Source organism: Sorex fumeus, unplaced genomic scaffold, assembly GCF_029834395.1.
Source record: "Sorex fumeus unplaced genomic scaffold, SorFum_2.1 ptg000143l, whole genome shotgun sequence".
Lineage (NCBI taxonomy): Eukaryota > Metazoa > Chordata > Mammalia > Eulipotyphla > Soricidae > Sorex > Sorex fumeus.
The window spans coordinates 1368272-1380660 of record NW_026606200.1 but is presented as its reverse complement, the minus strand read 5'-3'; the positions used below and the strand labels follow the sequence as shown (position 1 = coordinate 1380660).

The 12389-nt window shown below is 49.4% G+C and overlaps 1 protein-coding gene across 1 annotated transcript in view; it reads right to left on the bottom strand.

Annotated features, from left to right (window-relative positions):
* CNTNAP2 (contactin associated protein 2) overlaps positions 1 to 12389 on the bottom strand; it is a gene marked incomplete at its 5' end in the record, with an annotated part of 1346219 nt that overhangs the window by 24186 nt on the left and 1309644 nt on the right. The window contains one exon of the mRNA XM_056106760.1: positions 9009 to 9248. Coding sequence (XP_055962735.1) covers positions 9009 to 9248 — 240 coding nt within the window. The remainder of the gene's footprint in view (positions 1 to 9008; positions 9249 to 12389) is intronic.

Genomic DNA, 12389 nt, shown 5'->3' with positions numbered 1-12389 from the left:
ATTCACAGACTCAGGAGTTGTCAGAGGCAGAATTTAGATGGTCTTCAACATTCTGTTCCCTTCTGGGTGCGCTTTCTCCTGTCTTTTCAATTAAACACCCACCTGGGGCCCGCGAGGAGGACTCTGCTATTTTGGTTGGCTTTTTTTTTTTCCTTTTTGGGTCACACCCGACAATACTCAGGGGTACTCCTGGCTCTGAACTCAGGAATTCCTCCTGGTGGTGCTCGGGGGACCATATGGGATGCTAGGAATCGAACCTGGGACGGCTGCGTGCAAGGCAAACGCCCTCCCCGCTGTGCTATCGCTTTGGCCCCACTTTGCTAACGTAATTAGGTGCTATATGAGCTGACCTCCAGGTAGGGAGTTGTTTTGAGTGTCTTTAGAGTTCTGTGCTTTGCCAAGGGGGGAAAAAAGGAATCATTCAGAAATTAATTTATAAGGAAACCTCCTCAAGTTACCCCACTAAGCAGAAGGGCGTCTGAACCGATGTTAACACAGACTACCGCCGATGTGCACGTCCAAAACACACTGCAATACAAGCTCATCTGATCCCAATAAAATAGTGGCGTTCTGGGATAGCACAGCGGGTAGGGCGTTTGCCTTGCACGCAGCCAACATGGCCGATACAGGTTCGATTCCCAGCATCCCATATGGTCCCCCGAGCACCGCCAGGAGTGATTCCTGAGTGCATGAGCCAGGAGTAACCCCTGAGCATTGCCGGGTGTGACCCAAAAAGCAAAAAAAAAAAATAGTGGCGTTCTAAGATCACTTGGGAAAAGCACATGAACAAGGACAGGACAATTCTGAGGAACATGAATGGAAGGGAAATTCGCCCCCCTGGTATGTAAAATGCTCATAAGGGCTCAAGTGTCACCTTGACTTGCTGGGTGGCCTGAGGTAACACCCAGGGAAGTTTCCGAACCACCACATGGTTTAGACCCTCACTACTTCCTTCCTGTTTGGGATGCTCAGGGCTTACTCTTGGCTCTGTGCTCAGGAATTGCTTTTGAGGAGGTTTGGGGGTTAGATGGGGTACGGGAGAATGAGCCTGGATTGGCCATGTGCAAGGCAAGTGCCCTGCCCACGGCCCTGTCTCTCTAGCTACTCAGGACTTAGCTTCTTTCTTCTTACTCCTTTTCTGTCTGATTTTGGGGCCACCCCTGGAAAAGCTCAGGCTTTACTCTTGGCTCTGCACACAGGAATTGCTCCTGGTGGTGCTCAGGGGAAGCATATGGTATGTTGGGGATTGAACCCGGGTTGACCGCAGGCAAGGGAAGTGCCCGCCCTGTTGTGCTATCATCTCTCTAGTCCCTTACACCCTAGCTCCTTAAACTGTGGGTGATTACCCTTTATGAACGCCTGTAACAGACGTGGAGGGTCATGAAAATTTTGTTTAAAAAAAATGACTTCTCAGTAAATGTCCACCTGTGTAACTGTTTGGGGTCAGACCTGGTGCTGTTTCATGGCTACTTGAACCGTGGTCTCTTGTACGTAACCCAGGAGCTGCAGTTATCCCCTTGGCCCTTGGATACTTATTTTCTACATCTAGGGTGGCATATAAACTTCTCAGGCAAAAAGGGGTTGTGAGTGGAAGAAGTTTGGGGGTCCTAGTTCAGGCGATGAGAGAAGCAGGTGGAGACGGAAGCCCCCTGGCAGTGCTGGAACTGACATCTGGTTTCTTGAAAATCAAGTCGGAAACCACTCTGATCCTTCCACCCCAGGCAGCAGCATGTGGAGTAACTAGGTACATCTCACAAATAAAATATGGAGTCCTGAGGGGTTGAAACAGTGGTGAACCTTTAAAAGGAGTTGAGGGGAGAGGTCAGGACACATAACTCAAAGCCAAGAAACAATTTTTTTTTTGCCTTTACACCTAAAATTTTTCTCATAGGGGTAAATCCCCATAATCACAAAAGAAGAGTTCAGACAATGATACAGTCAAATGTGTCATAAAATAGGAATTCACTTAACTGATGAAGAATTTGAATGAGCAGTGAATGACCTGCAAACCACGAAGAATAAAAATATACGAATGGTTCTTTGGCCTGAGAGTATGGATAGGCAGTTCCACAACATTTAAACAACATTTCGTCTTTCAAATAAAATACTACAATAAAAGTTGGAAGAATATTAGGGTAAGTTAGATGGGGTAAAAGGGTGTGGGGGGAAAAAGACACTGGTTTGAAGGAATATCTGTAAATCACTGGAGGGTGACTGTAATATTATCAAAATTCCCAGCAATTTCCTTGCTATGCCTATAATCTGGACAAAAAATCACAAGTGATAGAACTTCCTGACCCCGAACCAGCCTGTCTTCACTGAGGCACCCCTTTCTTCAGAGGGGGGATGGTTGAATTTCCATCCCCAGAGCCCCGGCAGCTGAAAACCTCCAGAACCCAAATGCCATTATGCTCAAGGCCACTCTCCACACGCTTGAACGAGCCTCACCCAAGTGGGAACTGGCAGAAAAACCCAGGTATGCTAGGTATCTGGCGACCCGTGACTGAGATCTCCAAGGCCGCTTGGATGGGGACTGGGCTTCCTCCACCCAGATCCCTAGTCTTCCAGTAGCTCGGCAGTCACACGTACAAACCACTCCTGGAGCCATGTAATCTCATCACTGGCCAAGATCCAAACCAAAGCTCCCGGAAGAGGGCAATGCAGAATTTCCTGGAGTGTGCGGCCACACGACCTCTCATACTCTAACCCACTTATGTAACAAAAGTAGCACACATTTGTCTAGTTTTAACATACTTGCTTGTATTCTCTTATATCTGGGCTTAAATGGCTCCAGAATGAAATGAAACAACCTTCACACAATTCCCTCTTATTGTGGTGGGAAGGTACTCGGTGGTGGGATTGGTGTTTGAATATTATCTGCAATGAACTATTGTGAACTGTCCTCCCGTTGTTCATCGATTTGCTCGAGTGGGCCCAGTAACGTCTCCATTTGAGACTTCTTGTTACTGTGTTTGGCATATTGAATACATCACGGGTATCTTGCCAGGCTCTGCCGTGCGGGCGAGATACTCTCAGTAGCTTACCGGGCTCTCCGAGAGGGGTGGAGGAATCGAACCCAGCTTGGCCGGGCTGGCTGTGTGCAAGGCAAATGCCCTACCACTGTGCTATCACTCCAGCCCATTGTGAACTACTTTTTGAAAATAAAATACATAAAAAATAAAAAGATCACATGCAAAATTATGGATATAAGTAACTATTAGATAAAAATCTGTAGCTCCAACATTATGTTTAACTTATGATATGTAAATGAGCTGGGTGCTTTTGCAGAAAAGAGGCAGTTGGACTGTTTGCAGGAGGGAATATTTAGAAAATGGGGTTTGGGGGGTGATAATTGTTTTTTGAACAGAGTAAATATGTGTTGGCCACTGAAGACCATAAAAGATAATACGAAGATTAGGTGTCGGAGATGAGCTCCTTAATCACATGCTCTAAGCAGGAAAACTAGAAAGGGCTCTGCTCAGGAATAATTAAGATATAATTACAAGAGTGGAAAGATTATTTTAAGTGTTTGCAGGTGGTAAAGAATACCAACTACCAGCTTGTAATTAGGAAGGAAACCAAATAGAAATACGCGATTTCCAAATGTTCGTCATATCCATAACTCTTTTGCACATGAAGCTATAAAAATATTTTCTCTTCAGATGGCGGAAAGGAAATTTGGACTCTAGACAAGATATCAAGTCATTAAAAATCATGAAGATGGTGCGAGGGCGCCTTAGAAAATATCATGAAAATAGAGGGAAAGTGCCTTAGAAACCCAAGTCCTGTTTCCAGTGGGACATGGGCCCATCAGAGAGGCTTCCTTCTCCGTTCTCTGCACCTGGAATGTTCTGGAATCCAACTGGAGGTTAGGATTGTGCCTCTGAGAGATCCTGGCTGCCCTCTTCATCTACTCCTGATTTATCTGGGAGGATGGTAGTTGGCCCCGCACATCAGGGGGACAGGTCTTGTTAACCATCGTGCGCTGGGCTTCATGCTTCTGGATGGACCATGTCCTTCCTGTCCATCTGCCTCTCAGGGCCTGAGCATTCCTGGTCAAGAGCTTCTAGGCATCAGCTGGAGATTGGTCTCAGGCTGTGAGCCAGGTGGTTCCAGGCACAGTGGATGCTAGGAGCCTATCACTGAGGGGTACGGGGAGCCTAGGGCTCACTCTGGTGATGCTTAGGGGACCAAATGTGTGTCATGATTGAGTCTGGGTCAGGAGTGTGCAAGGCAAGTAAATGCATTGATCCTGGTGCTCTTTCTCGCTCTGGGTGCTATGATTGGAACTGCACGTTTAGGAGATAAACATCTCTGGGAGTGACATACACAATACACAGGTAAATTAATGGAGGCTTGTACCTCACTGTAGACCTGACCACCCAGGCTGAGAATATTACCCGGATGCCCAGAGGCCCCCGTGAAACGGTAACTCAAGGGTAATTGTTATAGCCAGGAGAATGTCCAGGAAATGAAACTTCCCATCTTGAAGGTAGACAGTGCCTTGTCTACCTTCAAGATGTTATTAAAAAAGAATACTCTGGATCGAATACAAATGTGATAAAAAACAACCCAGCGGTTAGCACAAGCATCTCAAAGGCACGCCTGGGTGCAGTCCTGCTTCAGCCTCTTGGAACGGCTGGTTCTGCTGTTTGTTTTGCTTTTATTTTTCTCAGAAAGCACACTGCCATCTGGAGCCATCGTTCTGCTGGCCAATCCTTGCCAGGCCAACGAAAGAGGAAACCTCAGTTTTTCCTCACCAGCCGTGGCAAGCAGCTTCATTGTCACGATCTCCATCATACTTTTAAAACACTCCTGCAAATTCCTGGGTTCTTTGTGAGATTGGAAAAGTTTATAGTTCCCCAAGACCATAAATTTTACCCCAAACCTTGGGCTCACAGGAGATTAAGAGATAACAGGGCAATAACTGTGCATGTTGGGAAATAAAGAACCTAAAAGGTTTTAAATCAACAGTCCCTTGACCAGTCAAAAGGGGTGATGAATGATGTTAATCTTATCATAATAGAAACAAGCTCTAAATAAACAAGATCTCGCTGCTCAGATGAGTAACATAAAAACAAAAACAAAAAAAGAGTTTTCCTATAAAAACCCCACAAGGACTCATGCTTAGTCCTAGACTAAGTTTCTCCCTTCTGGGGAGTTTCTCTGTCTTCTGTGTTCCAATAAACTTCTCTCTATTTTCCTTTTTTGTTTGTTTTTGTTTGGGGGCGACACCCAGCCATGATCAGGGATCACTCCTGCTGATCTTGGAGCCATACGGGGTGCCAGGAAGTGAACCTGGGTTGGCCGCATGCTGGGCAGACACTCTACCTGCTGGACTAGCGTTCCAGAGTTCTCTTTTCTAACTCCGAGTCTGAGCAAGCTTACAATTCAAAATTTTGTTTTTTACTTTTGGGTCACACCCGGTGTTGCACAGGGGTTACTCCTGGCTCACACACTCAGGAATTACCTCTGGTGGTGCTCGGGACACCATATGGGATGCTGGGAATCGAAACCAGGTCGGCTGCATGCAAGGCAAATGCCCTACCTGCTGTGCTATTGCTCCAGCCCCTACAATTCAATTATTTGATCTTTGAAAATATTAAAGATTCTGGGAGTGGTGGACAAATACGGAGCCCTGCCATCATCAGTCCTGTGTCACCCAGGAAGCCCGAGTGCCTGAATCTGACAGAGAGAACAGAGCCCCGAATTCTAAGAGGTAAGGCCCGGTGACCGTCAGCCAAGCTGTGGCCTCTAGAGGGCTGAGGCTCAGGAATGGTGCTGCACCACCTTGTAATCACGCTTCTCGAAACATCCATAAGGATGGGAATAACAGGTTTTAGCAACAAGGCCACACATATAATCAAAGGGGGGACCAGGCAGAAAAAGCTTCAAACAATGTTTCTAAGGGATCAGTGTGGTTCAGTGTTTCTTTTTCCCTATAAAACCCCCTTCTGGGTCAGAGATGGCTACACAGGCTGTGTACATGCTTTGCGTATGGGGGGGCTCTGGGTTTTAGCCTCGGCACCTCATGGTACTGTAAACACTCTGAGCGACTCTGAGTACCCAGCTAGGAGGAGTGCCTGAGCACCACTGTGTGGGTCCAGGGCCCGGTGGAAGCCATCCTGTCATTCTGCCCAGGGCTTTTTCAAATCCGGTCATATGGGATCCATCTTTACATTTTTATCAGATCCATGTAAAACTGGATTCTGATTCACTTGTCTTCACTACATGCATCCAGTTTCTTCTCTCAACAAATGCACAAATCAACTGTTCTAACATGGCTGCCCATTTCTGATGCCCATCCAGGCCCTCTCAGGAGCAGTGATGAAGACAGGCAGCCCACATACAAGTTTTGTGCATCAGTGCAACCAGGACCTCCCTTGGGGTTTTGGAATAACATTTGTTTTTTTCTAGATGGGCTTTCTCTGGCGCCGTGTAATTCCATCAATGGCCAAGACCCAGAGACTATAAAACCCAGCTCCCAGAAGCGCATGGCCGCATTTGCGGCTGCGAGACATCTTATCATCTCATTCTTACTTTGGACAACCTGGCAGGCTACCGAATGTCACCTGCCCACACGGCAGAGTCTGACAAACTCCCCGTGGCGTACCCAATATGCCAAATACCAGTAACAATGAGGGGTCTCATTCTTCTAACCCTGAAAGAGCCTTGAATACGGCACTTTTAAAATCTCAGGGCTAGGATGAAGGAGACGTTACTGGTGCCTGCTTGAGGCAATTGACGAACAACAGGATGATCGTGATCGTGATCAGGCTTTCTCCTCACTCCTTTCCCCCTACTATGCATGGCACAAGAGGTAGGTAAGCCTTGACTCAGACGATGATGAGCGACCTTTATGGATAGAAACTTTCCCCTTCTGTTCTTCTGCCTTGACCCATTTGGTTAGCAGGCCCTCGGGAACTGGAGCTAAGAGGTAGGGTATATGTTTTGCCTTGAACCCGGAGACACTTTTGAGATGGCTTTTGGGTGAGCTTCCCTATGTCTCCATGCCTGCCCCACAATCTGTTCTATTCCCGCCATCCAAGGGAGAAAAGTCAAACGGTCTCATCCTCACGAGCCTTCCAATCTCCCAGTTCACACAACGCTTTCTGCCCTAAAAGTCCCCGAAAGAGAGACAGTTGCTTCCTGCACCCCTGTTCAGAGTCACCGGGTGACTGAGGCAGATGCCTGGCAGGGACACACACTGGGTTACAACTCAGTTATGAAAATAGAGATGGAAACACACAGCAGAAACGCCATCTGCACGTCTGTGTTCATTGCAGCACTGTTCACAATAGCCAGAAACTGGAAACAACCCGAGTGCCCGAGAAGAGACGACGGGATAAAACCCCTGTACATCTACACATGGAATACTAAGCAGCCACCAGGAAAAATGAAGTCATGAAATTTGCTTATAAATGGATGGATGTGGAGAGTCTCATGCTGAGAGAAATGAGTCAGGAGAGAAGCAGACATAGAATGATTGCGCTCATTTTCAGGACATAAAAATACATAGCATGAGACTAATAACCAAGGACAGTAGAAACAAGGGCCGAGAGGATTGATCTATGGTTGGAAGCTGCCACGAGTCCGGGGGTGAGGGGGAGGGCAGTTAGGATAGAGACGGGACCACTATGACAATGAGAATTGGAAATTATCACTCTGGACCAGAACAGAGGGCTGAAAGGAGGGAAAAGGATATATGTGGTAGTCTTTCAGTACCTGTACTGCAAATCATAATGGCAATTGGGCGGGGGGAGGGATGGAGGGGGTAGAAAAAGAGAGAGAGAGGGGGGGGAAGAGAGAGAGAGAGGGAGAGAGGTCATGGCCCAGGGTGGGCTGAGAAACAGCGTCTATGAGAGGTGTCTGCTTGGCCTAGATCATCTGGGCCCCAAAGGAACACGAATGCTCACCCCTCAGGTGTCTGTGGACTCATTATTATTATTATTACCATTATTATTATGGGTTTTGGGGCCATACCTGGCAGTGCTCAGGGATTCCTTCTGGTTCGGCTCTCTGGGACCACTCCTGGTGGGCCCGGGGTGGGGGAGGGGGGTGTATCATATGGAGTGCAACGGATCGAACCCGAGTTGGCCATGTGCAAGGCAAGGGACCTACTATCACTCAGGCCCTAACACCATTATTATTATTATTATTTTGGTTTTGGGGCCACACCTGGCAATGTTCAGGGCTTCCTTCTGACCCTGCGCTCAGGGGTCACTTCTGGTGGGACTCCAGGGACCATGCAGAGGCTCAGGGATAGAACCCGGGTCAGCCGTGTACAAGGCAAGCGTCCCCCCCACTGTACAACCGCAAAAACCCGTGGGAACCACTTAATTCTGCAGCCAACAACCAGCTCTACTCTTCGTCCTCGGCCTGTTTGCAAATTTCAGAGTTTTGAGGGGTCTGGGGGACTAGCCCCAGCTCTGGACTCTCTCCACAGGGTTGCTTAGCAGACTAAGGAGTGCTGGGGATGGAACTCGGGGTCTCCTACCTGCAAAGCAAGCACTCAACCCATGATGCTGTCTCTTTGGCTGATCACCTGCACATGTGGGACTCAATCCTCTGAACCATGCAAACGAAACACCTCTTTCTTAAGCTCTAGAAGGCTCCAGGATTGTTGGTGCCCGCATGCTAGGGCAGAGGAAGCTCGCTGAAGCTAAGTCCTTTCCTCTGCAGTTGGAACTTGGACTCTGGTACTGCAAGCAGACAGACCTCCTCCAGGCAGAGCAGACGCTGGAGTCTGACCCAACTGCCCAGCCACCATGCCACAGATCAGCTGGGCATGTCCCTTAGAAGCAGAAGAATTGACCACTCTCGTGTTCCCAGACTTGCTCTTCCGCTGGTACTGAGCTATGGAGCCCGTGTTATGGGTCTGGACTGGGCTCGCTTCCAACTTTTGTTCCGTTAACCACCCGACCACGTTACCTGTGACGTCAACCCCATTTACAGATAGGCGAAGCAAGGCTTCTGGAGAGAAAACCCGAGGACGCTGTCGATGTTACCTGAGTCCAGGTGATCCAAGTGCCAGGGGTCGGTGGCAGACGACATCGGGGAGAGGGTGAGCGGGGACGCCCCGCAGTTGGACTCCACCAGTTCACCCTGGATATGCACCAGAGCCGAGGCGTTGGTTGGCCGCAGGGCAGCCTTGAGTGGAGCGATGTTGTTGAACTGCACCCTGGACAGGCACCCGGTGAATCCTGGAGTGTTGTACTTGTGAATCTCCTGGTCAATCTTGCCCGTTTCTACAAAGAGAAGAAAGTGAAAGTGAGAATCTCATTCCCAAGGTCGGTTCCAGCCTACCAGTACGCCTGGAGACACACATCCTGCTCCCGGATGCAGTTCCCTGTGAGGTGTGAAGCGGTTGAAAAGTGCCCATGCCCAGATGATGACCCACGTACACCGTGTGTCAGTCTCAGATCGGGGAGAAGAAGCGGTGCTCCCTGTGGCTCCCCCTCGTGTGGAACTCGAGGGTGTGACCTAGGGAAAGGACAAATGTTGGCTGACCATGCTCGGACGTGGCTCAAAACAAAACAAAGCCAGGGCATGGCCAGTGGCCAACAGAAACAAACCCTTGGACTCTGACGACAGGCCTGAGGTCACCTCGCTGGGGCAGGGGACTGGGGCTGCAGGGACGGAGCAGGAGGACTTAGTAGGGACAGAAGGACAGCGGTGGTTTAGGGCACTTGTGGCGGCAGCCGAGCATAAACTTGTGGAAACATATTCCATTATTTTAGATTACTTTAGGCCAATTTTTTTGTTTTTATTTTTTGCTTTTTGGGTCACACCCAATGATGCTCAGTGGTTACTGCTGGCTCTGCACTCAGGAATCACTCCTGGCGGTGCTTGGCGGACCATATGGGCATATGGGATGCCGGGGATTCAACTCGGGTCAGCTGCATGCAAGGCAAATGCCTCACCCACCGTAACTATTGCTCCAGCTCTGCCAATGTTTTTTTGATACCTGCAGACCAGCCTCTGGCCACCAGCTCCTAGCCCAGCAGTGATACCCAAGGCAGGTGAACTGTGGTTTTCAACCCTTCTCTGCCTGTAGACCAGTTGAAGACCACTGCTTTAGGAGGGTTAGGGCTAATTTGTTTTTAAGTGTTTTTTTGGGGTTGGAATGATAGCACAGCAGGTAGGGCATTTGCCTTGCACACAGCCGACCAGGCTGATGCAGGTTCAATTCCTCCGCCACTCTCGGAGAGCCTGGCAAGCTACCGAGAGTATCTCGCCTGCATGGCAAAGCCTGGCAAGCTACCCATGACATATTCAATATGCCAAACACAGTAACAAGTGTCACAATGGAGACGTTACTGGGCCCACTCGAGCAAACTGATAAACAATGGGAGGACAGTTACAGTGACAGTGTTTGTTTGTTCTAGGTCACACCAGATGGTGCTCAGAGCTGGCAGTCATGCCCTGGCTCTGAACTCAACAGTAGGGTTGGGGGATCCTATACAGCATTAGGAATCAAACTCGGGTGGGGTGCATGCAAGGCAAATGATCTCTTCCAGTCTCAGGGCAAACTTCTGCCAGAGAGTGAGGGAGGGAGAGAAGACCACGTTAGTTAGAATAATGCTGCACATCTACACCATGGAGTACTATGTAGCTGTTAGAAAAGATGAAGTCATGAAATTTACATACAAGTGGTACTACATGGAAAGTATCATGCTAAGTGAAATGAGTCAGAAAGAGAGGGATAGACATAGAAAGGTTGCATTCATCTGGGGAGCATAAAGTAACAAAACAGGAGACTAACACCCAAGAGTGGCCGAGATTAGTACCAGGAGTTTTGCTCCATGGCTTGGAGGCCAGCCGCACACTCTAGGGGAAAGGGCAGCTCAGATAGAGAAGGGAGCACCAAGTAAACGGTGTTGGGAGGATCCTCCCAGGAGGGAGATGCATCTGAAAGTAGACTATAGACAGAACATGATTGCCACTCAATGCAAACCACAGCACCCAAAAGGAGAGAGAGAACAAAAGGGAATGCCCTGCTACAGAGGCAGGATGGGATGGGGGGGGGTATGGAGGTGGGAGGGATACTGGTTCCCTCCTTTTCTTATACATGTTGAACAAGTCCTCCAGCCCCCATAAATCATGTCTTTGTTTTGTACCTCCTTTTAAATCCTTCCTTAGAATTCTTTGAAAAATACATAGACTCCCCATAGGACCTCGCCTCTCCATCTCACCCTCTCCCGTTGGCACCCAGAGGGGTGCAGACTTCCTGCCAGTGTGAGGGACGCTTGGGAACCCAGGACACTTCCTCATGGAAACACCACAGGGGTGTCTACTGCAGAAGGACCACCTCTGCCCATCCTGTGAGAGCCACATTTTCCTAAATAAAGATTCTAATCAGGGTGAACCTGAGTCAGGCCTTTCCAACGGAGGCTCACGGTCACTTCCTGTAGATGAGGAACAGCAACCCTCAACCCTCGGCGTGAAGGTTCGGAATCCCCCTGGCAGAAATCATGGTGACGGGCCGATCGTTTGACCCAGGGTATCAGCTAAGCCTGGACAGTGAGTGGGGGAGATTGCAGGATCACTGTCAGGTCACGTGGGTAGAGGGAGAAGGAATGGGTGCGGGGGGGGGTGGGGTGGGGAATAGTGCTTCAGAGAAGGGCCTGTGGCAGACGGAAGTGGGCGTGAACACAGGGGGTCTTTTCAGTAGGAAGCCAAGTGGAAAACACTCATGTTGGCAAGCAGAAGTTGACCTCAGAGCCTGTGATGTGTCATTTTTTTTTTTTGATTTTAGGGTCACACCGGCGATGCACAGGGGTTGCTCCTGGCTCTACACTCAGGAATCACTCCTGGCAGTGCTCAGGGGACCAGATGTGATGCTGGGAATCGAACCTGGGTCGGCCACATGCAAGGCAAATGCCCTACCCTCTGTACTATTGCTCCAGCCCCTGTGATGTGTCTTATGTGGGAAGCACATACAGATCTTGAATCAAAGTCTAGCCCCCTCCCCCTGCCACCCGATGCCAGGAAGCTGCCTTGGGACAGAATTGTTACTGCACGCCACAGTTTGAAAAGCAGTTCCAGGAGCCACCCTGCTCCTCCATCCAGGAGCAGTTCCAGGAGAACAGGGGCCACATAGTCATGGGAAGGAGGAAGAGTAAAGTGGGGAGGGTCCTAACAGAGTCTGGCTCGGCAGATGCCTGGAGAAACTGCCCTGGAGCTCTGGAGCTGATTCCAGCCCGTGGAGACGTCTCCGGGCCCAGAGGGCAGAGTCAGGACCCAGGTGGAGGGTTTCTGGCCAGGAAGAAGGGGGCCCGTCCACTGCCCCCTGTGCCCACCCACTCTGGGGTCCACACTGTGCCCTGGGCTCCTAGTGGAGCCCTTCGCTCCACCCCCTTCTCCTTGCCTTGCTCCTTGTCCAGCCT